Below are 12,822 nucleotides of genomic sequence, written 5' to 3' on the forward strand. Positions count from 1 at the left end.
TCACGCACAGTTCTTCAGACCTCCTTCCTTCCATTGACTGATGTCTACCCACACAACAGCCTCACCACCAGTGTCTAATTGAATAGTTACATAATAATGTTATCCTTGCTTATGCCAGACACCACAAGAAGCTGTGTACTTCGAGGTCAACAGTCATCTCTCATACTAATTCCCCAAAACCTCACCACATATACTGTTTCCTTCTCTCAGCTTATCCCAACTTCTGAGAGACTTCCACTTGTCCTCTGGAATTCACAGTCTATCCTGAGAGACATTATCTATATTCTTTACTTCTTTTTTCTTGCTTTAACAGAAATCTTACTCTTCCCTGAGAACCTTGCTTCTTGTCCTGTAGCCCTCTAAAGTAAAAAATTTTTCCCACAGTTCTTTTTTTTTAAGATTTTATTTGTTCATTTGTTCATTTATTCATTCATTCATTCTCTCTCATACAGAGAGAGAGAGGCAGAAACATAGGCAGAGGGAGAAGCAGGCTCCTTGCAAGGAGCCCTATGCGGCACTCGATCCCAGACCCCAGGATCATGCCCTGAGGCAAAGGCAGACGCTCAACCACTGAGCCACCCAGGCGTCCTTTTCCCATGGTTCTTGTACCACAGGGTTGAGATATGGAGTAGTACACCATACTCTGAACTTCTGGTCTTCAGACCATATCATCCTTCACTGTTGTGACACCTACAGGCCACGTGATGTATTGTTATTTCCTGCAACACCACTCCTGTCATTATTATTGAAGATTTCAATATCTGTTAGCTGATTGTTCTGAGATGTTAGCTTCTTATTTAAAAAATTCCTTTCCTCTTGGGTTCTATCATATCTCATGATTTGCTCTAGACCTTGTCATTTCAAAACATCTTCAGTTTTTCTGTAATCTAAATATTAGGCATCTATATCTCTGTTACCACCTGATACCCTTTAATTCCCCAAATTCAACAATTCTTTGATCTCACCAAGATCTCTAATTCATCAGTTCCACCACTGTCTTATTCCTTGATGTCCTCCTCTCATTTCTTTACTGAGCTTAAATTCTAGTCAAATATCAAAATCAATTATTTACATCTAGTTGCAACTCTGTTACCTCTCTCTCACTTTTTCTATACAGTACTAAAAATCCAACTCACACTACTCCATGCTGGTATCTCTAGAGAAGCTGGAGGAAAATATGAGCATGCTGACCAGTCTTGCTTTAAATTTGTAATTTCAGGGGTACCTGGGTGGCTCAGCCAGTTAGACATCTGCCTTCAGCTCTGGTCATGATCCCAGGACCTGGGGCAGGGAGGCTCCTTCTCCCTTTCGCCCCTGCTCACTCTCTTGTTATCTGTCTCTCAAATAAAGTCTTTTTAAAAATATAAAAATTCATAATTTCAACCTTAAGGGACCCCCTTTAAGGGACCTGCTGCCTGGCAATCACAACCTTACTGACTTGTAGAAGACTCTTATACTTAGCCCTTTTCTTTCAAAACTCCCAACAGCTCCTTCCCAATCTTTGCTCTCACTGATGATCTTGCTTTCTGTTTTTTGTTTTTTGTTTTTAATATTTTATTTATTTATTCATGAGAGACACAGAGAGAGAGGCAGAGACACGAGCAGAGGGAGAAACAGGCTCCATGCAGGGAGCCCAATGCAGGACTTGATCCTGGGACTCCGGAATCATGCCCTGAGCCGAAGGCAGGTGCTCAACCACTGAGCCACCCAGGCATCCCTTGCTTTCTGTTTCAATGAGAAAATTGAAGCAATTGCTTATTCCTCTTCTTACCTTTACCCTTTGGCTTCTAGACAAAACCTCTTCTTGATTATAGCTAATAGGCACATATAATAGGAAAAGTGTCCCAAATGCTAATAAGCCTATCAGCAAAACAGTTAAACTTCATAAGAAAGGAATACTCTAGTTCCATGATATCTTCTCTTCAGGAAGCAGGGTTTTCTCTGCTCTTCAGTTTCTCTGGTCTCATTATTGCTTCTTTCACTTCTGGAACTACAATTTATAAAACTCTTTTTTTTCCTCTCTCAAAAGGTATTACAGTTAAAATATCTCCTTGGATCTGTTTTAGAATTAAAATATCTTCAGATAGAAAGAAAGGAGACTAATTTATTGAATGCCTTTTTGTGTGCCAGGCAATGTGCTAGGTAGACACATTAACTCATTCTTCAAAACAGCCCTACAATATGGGTTTTATTATTTATTTATTTATTTATTTATTTATTTATTTATTTATTTATTTATTTATTTATTTTCCCTATTTTTAAAGTAAGAGAGTGAAATTCAAAGAAGTTAGGTTATGAAATGCATAGTTTAGATATGCTTTAAAACAACCAACTACAAGGTGCTTCTGGTACTACATGTAAATGTCACTTCATGTAAACGATCCTGATCCTGGCTTCTCAGTGCTGAGGCTCCTATAGCACTTTTTAGATTTCTCAGACTGCCTCCATTACCATTGTAATTTTTTTTCTTTTTTTTTTTTTTTTTTTTTTTTTTTTTTACATTGGAAGAGGCCAGAGAGTCTCAGCTGTCACATCTAAAAGTTTAGTATGTTTGCATGATCCTTCCTTTGGCTTTATTTCCAATCTCAGACTTGATTGCTCTGTAACCCTGCAATAAGAAGGTGAAATATTTCTGGTAAAACTGACGAGTTTAAAGCGTGTTGTAAAATTTTGAAAGTTAAGGGGAAATCTTTGGTATTGGATTATTTATATAATAATTAAAAATTTTTAAACCCTTAAATATTTATTATACTAATGCCTCATTCACCTAGCATCAAGAAAGAATGAGTAATTGCTGATAAGTAAGTGTGGAATTTATCGAGTACTGAAACTGTATTACAACAAAAAAATATCCTTTTTGGTAGAAATTTTCTAAAATATATATTTTCTTGTCATTTTTAATTTTTCTGGTCATCTCAGGGTTTTCATTACAAATACATCAATTATTATACCATGCTGAGATATATAATAGCACCTCAACAAAATATTGGAGTTTTTTACTGTTTTTTACTGTTTGTAGATTACTGTCCTTTTCCAATTATTGTATATTTTTAATATAATTTTCCTCCAACTTCCTTGCTGACAAGCTTTCGTCTCTTGGTACTATAAGCCAACCTCTTTCATGTATTATTTTCTAATTATGTTTTATATCTGCTGTAACGTAAGAAATGAATTAGTCAAGCTAAAAATCACTTATGTGGAATTTTAGAACTGTAAAAGGGTAATTATCATTTATCAAATAAGCTTCTTACCTTTTTAGACTGTGAACATATTTGAGGGCATGATAAAGAGTTATGGATTATTATCAATACATGGAACATATGTATACATAATTTTGCATATTGTTTCAGGAGTTTTATAGTTTTCCTCAAGTTCTCTCATGGCATCAGATTAAAAACCTCTTGAACAAATTCACATTTGTCTAAGTTGCATTTATAAAAGCAGTGTTCCTGCTTGCAAACTCAATTTAGAAAATATCAAAGACATAAAGAACAACAGTGACAAAAAATGTTGATTCAGGAAGCATCAATTCTACCGACCATTGAGGATGACATTAACACTTATTTACTTAGTGAATATCACTTTGGAATTACCAATAAATGAACTTAAAACTTTCACTGTGTTAGTTTATCTATAGATGAAGGATCTTCCATGTTGGAATAAGTTCAGGGCTGACTGAAAGTTAGTAAACCTGATTCTCTCACTGTTAACTTCTTTGTCTTATGCCAGACAATTCACGAACCTTCCACTTTCCTCATCTGCAAAGCAAGAAAGTTGCACTAGTCTGGGAATCTCTAGTTCCTTGTAAAGCTAAAAAAGATAACATAAATAATAAAGGTCTGAATACAAAGAACTGACTTGGTTCTCCTATAAGTAGTATGGTCATTATGGTGAATATTTTGATTGCTTGGCTTCCTTATTTTCTGTGTGGCAGATAATAAAAATTCCAGATGAATCAGACAACTATCCATGGATGTTCTCAGTGTACAAAGCTTTATACAAGCTAACTGTAGTTAGATTGAAAAGAAGGCTAACCTTGTTAAATATTACCAGGTAGTACAGTACTATTTAGTGGTACATAATTGGCGCAGAATTAGAATCTTTTAGCATTTTTAATAATAGGACCTAAGGGTGACCCAAGATTCTGATGATGTTTTGCTGGTATTTGCCCTTATATAATTTGCAGATCTTTTTAGTCAGAGACTAAAAGTCAATTGGCTTTAGGTTTCCAAATTATCATTTATGGTTTTATTTTTTGTTTTTAATTAGACAAGTGAAACTTGAGATGGATCAGTACAAAGAAGACCTATCTAAAATGGAAAAAGAAATAATGTACCTAAAACGAGATGGAGAAAATAAAGTAATGCATCTCTCTCAGTTAGACATGATCTTAGAACAGACAAAGACAGAACTAGATAAGAAGACAAATTCTGGTAAGCTAACAGGTTAGCTGAGCTTAGCTGCCTGTTTATTTATATTTAAAAAGTAGAATAAAGTGAGAATTTGGGTTAGTAGGACTGGAAAGGACAATATGTATTTTATAGCCTCTTGTAGATGAATAGAATTCGATATTCTTAATTATAATTATTTACAAATTTTTAATAAATGGTTTTTATATAGTTCTAAAATTATTCTCTCTGGCACATTGAGTTTAAATAAAATGTTTTTAAAACTAAAATTATTCTTTGCTTTCAACAGTGAAGGAATTAGAAAAATTACAGCACCACACTGAAACTGAACTAACAGAAGCTTTGCAGAAACGGGAAGCATTAGAATCTGAACTCCAGAATGCTCATGGAGAATTAAAAAGTACTTTAAGACAACTTCAGGAATTGAGAGATGTACTACAGAAGGCTCAATTATCATTAGAGGAAAAATACTCTACTATAAAGGATCTTACAGCTGAACTTAGGTGCGTTAAATAATAAGAAATGATATCACAATTACAGATATTTCACTTTATTACTCTGACTCCTTGGGTCATATAGTAAAGTTTTTTGCTTAATTCTGGATGTCTAAATTTCTCAACTGCCTTTGGCTCACTGTTCATCCCAGTCAGCCTGTCTTTATACTCCATCTAAGTAGTTCAGCCATTCCTTGTGACTAATATTTCTATCCTTGGTCTTTAGACCATTTTATTCTGACCCTCTCCTATATTATATAGTGGTAAAGAATAATTAGGGCAGTATACAGCAGTGGTTAATAGCAAAATGATATTAATAATAACATGTTTTCTTTATATTAAGCCTTTATTTTGTGCCAGGATTATGCCAGGGGCTCCCTATATGATCTTACTCATTTCTTTACAATAAACCTATCGTATACATATCAGCGCCTTTTTACACTTGAGAAAACTGGGACTTGAGAAAATTAAGTAAAATACTCAAACTTAGATAATAAGGTCCAGAGAAGGGAGTTAAACACAAGTCTGACCAACTCTAAAATCTGGGTACTTAGATTACCAGTGATAACATAAAATGCTGTTCCAGCACACATCTTTGGTCAGTGCGGGTAGAGAGCCAGACCAGAACTAAGATGTAGGAAATAGATTCTGAGAAGGAAAGCAGAATTACAAACCAGAATGTGAAATGTGGGATGACAGGAGAGAGAGCAGCAAGAAGATCCAGGAACTTAGATATCATCCCATGACTCAGTGAAGGACCTCCATCTCTTTTCTACCCACAAACTCATTCATAGTAAATTTCATATAGCTTTAAATACCGTGTGTCAGGGGCAGCCCAGGTGGCTCAGCGGTTTAGCGCCGCCTTCAGTCCAGGACATGATCCTGGTGTCCTGGGATTGAGTCCCATGTTGGGCTAACTGCATGGAGCCTGCTTCTCCCTCTACCTGTGTCTCTGCCTCTCTCTCTCTCTCTCTCTCTCTCTCTCTCTGTCTGTCTCTCATGAATAAATAAATAAATAAAATCTTTAAAAATACATACATACATACATACATACATACGTACATACATACTGTGTGTCAGACTTCCACTCACATCTCTAGTAATGATCTCTTCCCCAAACTGCAGACTCAAATATCTAATGATTTACTTGTTACCTTCACTCAGGTATTCTTTTTAAGATTTTATTTATTTATTCATGAGAGAGAGAGGCAGAGACCTAGGCAGAAGGAGAAGCAGGGTGCCTCAAGGGAGCCCTATGTGGGACTTGATCCTGGAACCCCAGGATCACATCCTGAGCCAAAGGCAGATGCTCAACTGCTGAGCCACCCAGGCATCCCTCACTCAAGTTTTTTTTTTTTTTTTTCCTCACTCAGGTATTTTTAAGAGGCATCTTAAACTTGGCCAAAACAGAACTCTTTTTTTTTTCTTTATAACTCTACCCTTCATCCATCTCAGAATCAGGCAATTGCTCAAACCAGAAATCTGTTGTATCTCTTTTCCTCTCTCTTTTTTTTTTCATCCAGTCATTAAGGAATTCATGTGAACTCTGTTTCCAAACATATTCTGAAATCTGTTGATTTCTTGACCTCTTTTCTCTTACCACTTTAGCATAAGCCATCATCATCTCTTACCTGGCCTGTTGCTGTGGTTTCCCTAACGGTCTCTCCAGTTAAATTCCTGACCCTCTCCACAGTCCATTTCAGTTTATGGAGTTAAGTTTATGATTTAAAACAGAAATGGATTTAAGTTTATTATTTAAAACATAAATTAGATTATATTTTCATCCCTGCTTAAGCCTTCCAATTGCTTCCCAAAATATTCAGAATAAAATCCAAGCTCCTTGGGAAATGTAAATCAAAACTATAATAAGATACTGCTTCACACCCACTCGGATGACCATGATAAAAATAAAAAAACCCAAAACTGAAAATGACAAGTGTTAGCAAGTATGTAGAGAAATTGTAACCCTCATACATTGACGTTGAGAAACTAAAATGATACAGTTGACTATGGAAAAGTGTTTGGCAGTTCCTCAATAAGTTAAACATAGAATTACCATGTAACTCATAAGTTATTTACCCAAAAGAGTTAAAAACAGATGTTCAAAAAAAATTGTGCACAAATGATCATAGCAGCTCTATTAACAATAGTCACTAAGCAGAAATAACCCAAATATCTATCAGTAGTTGATAAATACAATGTGATATATGCATACAGGGAATATTATTCAGTCATGAAAAGGAATAAAGTACTAACATCTGCTGTAACATAGATGAACCTTGAAAACATTAAGCTAAATAAAATAAACCAGGTACGTGTGTATAATTCCATTTATGCGAAATATTCAGAATTAGCAAATCCATAAAGATAGAAAGCATCTTAATGGTTGCTGGGAACCAGGCTGGGACAATGGAAAATAATTGCAGATGGATATGAAATTTTCATTTGGAGTGATGAACAAGTACTGGAAATAGTGGTGATGGTTACACAACATTGTGAATTTACTTAATGTAACTGAATTGTATATACACTTTTAAAGTGATCAAAATGGTAAATGGTTAAAATGGTAAATCTTGTATGTATGTTACCACAATTAAAAAAAAAAAAAAAAGCCAAGCTCCTTAGCATAGAATATAAAGCCCTACATGATAGGATTCCTGCCTGTTTCTCTGGCCTTATTTCATACTGTTCCCCTTTCTCCTGACCTTTTTGTTGGTACTTAAAACTTGATAAATTTTTCCTACCTTTTGACTTTGCGGTAGCTGTTTCTTTGGCCTGAAATAATGGTTCAATGGCCAACTTCTTGCCCTTCATGTTACTTCAGAGGGCCCTTTTCTGACCACCTACTCTCAAGTAGCTACCCAGGCACTATCTCATCACTGTATTTAATGCTCTAACATAGCACTTTATATTTTTCTTGTTTATTATTTATAGTCTGTCTTCTTTACTGGACCTATTCATATGTATGCTCCATATGATGAAGGACATCTGTTTTGTTGACTATTAAATTCAAAGTACATAGAATCCTGATATATAGGAAGCATCCAGTAAATATTTGCTAAATGGTTAAGTGAATGAATGGATGAAAGAAGTAAAAATGAAATCTTAAATTCTAGCTAATGGCTAAATTTTTGGAAGCTCAGCTATTCACTTATACAACGATTATCTTTAGAATTCATTTAATAATAACTTGTTAGTGTAGCCTTGTATTTTATAACCGCTGAGATCTTTTTTTTTTTTTAAGATTTTGTTTATTCATGAGAGACACAGAGAGGCAGAGACATAGGCAATGGGAGAAGCAGGCTCCCTGAGGGGAGACCAATGTGGGACTCCATCCCAGGACCCGAAGATTGTGACCTGAGCCAAAGACAGACACTTAGCCACTAAGCCACCCAGGCGTCCCAACTGCTGAGATCTTTTTATAAGTGCTGAAAATCTTTTTTTAAAAGATTTTTTGAAAAAGAACCTTTAAAAAAATTTTTTTTAAAAAAGCTTTTTTAAAAAGATTTTTTAAAAAAGAATCTTTTTAAAAAAGGTTTTTTAGAAAGGAATCTTTAAAAAAAGATTTTTAAAAAAAGAATTATCTTTTTAAAAAGATTTGACTGACTGATTTGAGAGAGAGAGAGAGAGAGAAGAGCAGCATATGAGTGAGGGAAGGAGCAGAGGGAAAGGGACAGACAGACTCTGCGCTGATTATAGAGCCTGATGTGGGGCTTGATCCCATGACCCAGAGATCATGACCTGAGCTGAAATCAAGAGTTGGTCACTCAACTGACTTAGCCACCCAAGCGCCCCTAATTGTTAAGACTCTCAAGAGAATAGTAAATAGTTTATAAAAGAATTTCAGAATCTGCTTTTTAAAACCAGTACCTTTGTTCAGTATTGTTCATATTTAAGACTGGAAAACCACATGAAGATTTTAAAGGTCAACATTTTTATTTATTTTTTATCTTTTTAAATATTTTATTTACTTATTCATGAGAGACACAGAGAGAGGCAGAGAGAGAGGCAGAGACAGGAGAAGCTGGCTCCATGCAAGGAGCCCGATATGGGACTCAATCCCAGGACTCTAGGATCATTCCCTGCTCAACCGCTGAGCCACCCAGGTGTCCCAACAACATTTTTAGCCTTTGTCGTATCAGAACATAGAGTTCCAAATTAAAATTCTTTTATTGCATTTTCTGATCTGCGTGGTAGTAGTCATAAAGTTGTGTCAGTATTAAGCATTTTTATAGTATAAAATTATAAATAAAGGATTTAGGAGAGCTAGAATTTATTTTAAAAATTTCTGTATTAGACTCCAATACTTCACTATATGTAAGGTGTCATTTGAGTAAAATTCCCATGAGAAACACAGTGGTCATTTACTGAGCTATGGATATCAGAGATACCAACCATGAAATAAATGCCTCATTCATTTGCAATAAACTTACAGCGATGATACAGAAAAGACTTTCAAATGCTTCCTTGACCTGTAAATGAAAAATTTGGACATATTTTTAAAACTCTTACACTAATTCAGCCTTATACCTTGGGAGTGCTTTAACATTTAGCTTAAATTGTCTATAGTAGTAGTGTTAGAGTTAACTTTTGCCTTTTGAGAATACTCTATTAAAGTAACTGTATTAATATCAATCATTTTCATTATACATTATTTCTTTAATTTGAGCCCTTTCAACCAGAAATAATTGGATATGTCTTATCACTTAAAGGAAGGTAACCCAATTGATTAATTTTTAAAAAACGTAATATTCCTACTATTTGCTTTGTTCTTTTTCTTTTGGTGAATTACAGAGAATGCAAAATGGAGAATGAAGATAAGAAGCAAGAACTCCTTGAAATGGATCAGGCACTTAAGGAGAGAAATTGGGAACTAAAGCAAAGAGCAGCTCAAGTTAGTTTTCTTACTTATAATTTAATGAAATTTTCTGTTACAGTGCAGTCACACAGGGTTTCAGAGGTCACCACTTTTTGGCAAAATGGACATTTTTAAAGCATATATGTTTTTCTGTGCACATTAATATATTTTTTTAAAGATTTGTTTGTTTATTTATTTATTTATTTATTTATTTATGATAGACACACAGAGAGAGAGGCAGAGACACAGGAGGAGGGAGAAGCAGGCTCCATGCTGGGAGCCCGACCCGGAACTCGATCCCGGGACTCCAGGATCACGCCCTGGGCCAAAGGCAGGCACTAACCGCTGAGCCACCCAGGGATCCCGCACATTAATATTTTAAAAATTAGAAATATATCTTCATCTTGCTATTTTTATAGCAAGTGGATTTTTGAGAATGAAGGTTAGCTTAGTGTTTGAACCTTTTGATCTCTTATATTACTGCACATCAGGAGACAATGGGATTAGAAGAGTTACTCTAACTCCTTTAAATAGTGTGTTTGTTGGAGGAACAAAAATATTCAAAAGGTATTATTTAGCAGCATCTTTTTTAAAGTCTTTATTTCTTAGACCAATTTTAGGTTCACAGTGACATAGAGCAGAAGGTACAGAGATTTCCCATATACTCCTTGTTGCCATAAACACTCAGCCTTCCCCATTATCAACATTCCCCACATGAGTGGTACATTTGTTAATAGTTGATGAGCACAAACATAATCACCCAAACCCCATAATTTACATTACAGTTCACTCTTGGTGTATACATTCTCTGAGTTTGGACAAATGTTTAATGACATGTATCCATCATTATGGTATCATCCAGGGTATTTTCACTGCCCTAAAAATCCACAATGCTCCACCTAGTCATCCTTCTTCCTCTTCCCCAATCCTAATAACCACTGATTTTTTTATTGTCTCATTTTCCCTTTTCCAGAATGTCATATAGTTGAAATCATATAGTACATAGTCTTTTCATATTGAGTTATCTCAGTAATATTCATTTAAGTTTTCTCTACATCTTTTCATTGCTTGATACCTTATTTCTTTTAGCACTGAATAATATTCCATTGTCTAGGTGTACTACAGTTTACTTACCTACTGAAGGACATCTTGGTTGCTTCTAAGTTTGACAATTATAAATAAAGCTGCTGTCAACATCTGTGTACAGGTTTTTGTGTAGATATAAGTGTTCAACTCCTTTTAATTACCAAGGGCCAAGGTTGCTGGATCATATGGTAAGATTATGTTTAGTTTTTAAAAACACTTCCAAATTGTGTTCCCAAGTGGCTTGTACCATTTTTGCATTCTTACCAGCAATGAATTTGAATTCCTGTTGCTCCACGTTCTGGGTAGCATTTGATGTTGTCAGTGTTTTGGATTTTGGCCGTTCTAATAGGGGTATAGTGGTATCTCCTTGTTAATTTGCACTTCTCAGATGACATATGACATAGGGGGTATTTTCCTCTGCTTATTTTTCTATCTGCATATCTTCTTTGTTGAGGTGTGTTACTGTGTTTGGCTCATTTTTTAATTGAGTTGTTTGTTTTCTTATTGTTGGATTTTAAGAGTTCTTTGTATATTTTGGATGCAAGTGCTTTTTCAGAGGTGTTTTTTACAAATATTTTCTTCCAGTTTGTGGCTTTTATTCATAGTCTTTTGACACTAGCTTTTACAGAGCAGAAGTTTTTAATTTTAATGATGTCCAGCTTATTAAGTATTCCTTTCGTGAATTGTACCTTTGACTTTGTATCTAAAGAGTCCACCCATGGTCATCCAAGATATTCCTCTGTTATCTTCTAGAAGTTTTATAGTTTTGCAAGCTATATCTAGGTCTATGATCCACTTTGAGTTAATTTTTGCAAAAGGATGTGGTCTAGATTTATTTTTTTGCATGTTGTCCACTTATTCTAGCACCATTTGTTGAAAAGACTTATTTCTCCATTGTATTGCCTTTGTTCCTCTGTCAAAGGTTAGTTAACATAGTTTCTAGATTCTATTCTGTACAATTATTTATTCACCTGTTTTGGTTTGGGTTTTGTTTTTTTTTGTTTTGTTTTGTTTTTTGCCAGTACCACAGTCTGTTTACTGTAGCTGTTTAGTGTCTTGAAGTCAGATAATGTCACTTTTCCAACTTTGTAATTCTTTAGTATCATGTTGGATATTCTGGATGTTTTACTCTCCATGTAAGCTTCAGAATCAGTTTGTCAATATCCACAAATTAACTTGCTGGAATTTTGATTGGAATTGCCTTGAATGTATAGATTTAGTTAGGAAGAACTGACATCTTGAATCTTGATGATACTGAGTCTTTCTGAGTCTTCCATGAACATGGACTCTATTTGTTTTCTTTAATTTCTTTCATTGGAGTTTTATAGTTTCTCTTTATAGATCTTATATATATTTGGTTAGAGTTATAACTAAGTATTTTGTTTTGGGAAGTGCTAATGTAAGTCATATTATGTTTTTAATTTCAAATTCTTGTTCATTGCTGGTACCCAGGAAAGTGACTTATGTGTATTCCTTGTATCTTACAACCCTGCTATAATCACTTACTAGCTCTAGGAATTATTTTGGCAAATTTTTTGGATTTTCTCCCTAAATGATTATGTCATCTGTAAACATAGTTTTGTATTCCTTCCTAATACGTATATCTTTTATTTCTTTTACTTGTCCTACTGCAGTAGCTAGGACTGCTAGGACAGTGTTGAAAAACAATAGTGAGAAAGAATATCCTTGCCTTGTATCTGATCTTAGTGGGAATGCTTTGAGTTTCTCACCATTAAGTATGAAACTAGCTGTTGTTTTTCTGTAGATATTCTTTATAGAGTTGGAGAAGTTCCACTCTATTCCTCATCTACTGAGAGTTTTTATCGTGAATGGGTGTTGAAATGTTTTTGGTTTGGGTATATTAGGATAGTACTGGCCTCATAGAATGAATTAGAAAGTATTTCCTCTGCTTTTGTCTTCTGAATTGGATTGTAGAGAATTGGTATAATTTCTCTCAGTGAAGCCATTTGGACCT

At 34.8% G+C, this 12,822-nt stretch overlaps 1 protein-coding gene across 19 annotated transcripts in view; it reads left to right on the forward strand.

Annotated features, from left to right (window-relative positions):
• The window catches only part of CCDC18 (coiled-coil domain containing 18), a 108,765-nt gene that overhangs the window by 56,405 nt on the left and 39,538 nt on the right, over positions 1-12,822 (forward strand). For all 19 annotated transcript variants that reach the window (XM_072834532.1, XM_072834536.1, XM_072834539.1 and 16 more), the window contains 3 exons: positions 4,270-4,433; positions 4,699-4,912; positions 9,698-9,797. In XM_072834532.1, the coding sequence (XP_072690633.1) occupies positions 4,270-4,433; positions 4,699-4,912; positions 9,698-9,797 (478 nt within the window). The remainder of the gene's footprint in view (positions 1-4,269; positions 4,434-4,698; positions 4,913-9,697; positions 9,798-12,822) is intronic.

The sequence above is a fragment of the Canis lupus genome, chromosome 8 (genome assembly GCF_048164855.1).
Source record: "Canis lupus baileyi chromosome 8, mCanLup2.hap1, whole genome shotgun sequence".
In the NCBI taxonomy this organism is placed as follows: Eukaryota; Metazoa; Chordata; class Mammalia; order Carnivora; family Canidae; genus Canis; species Canis lupus.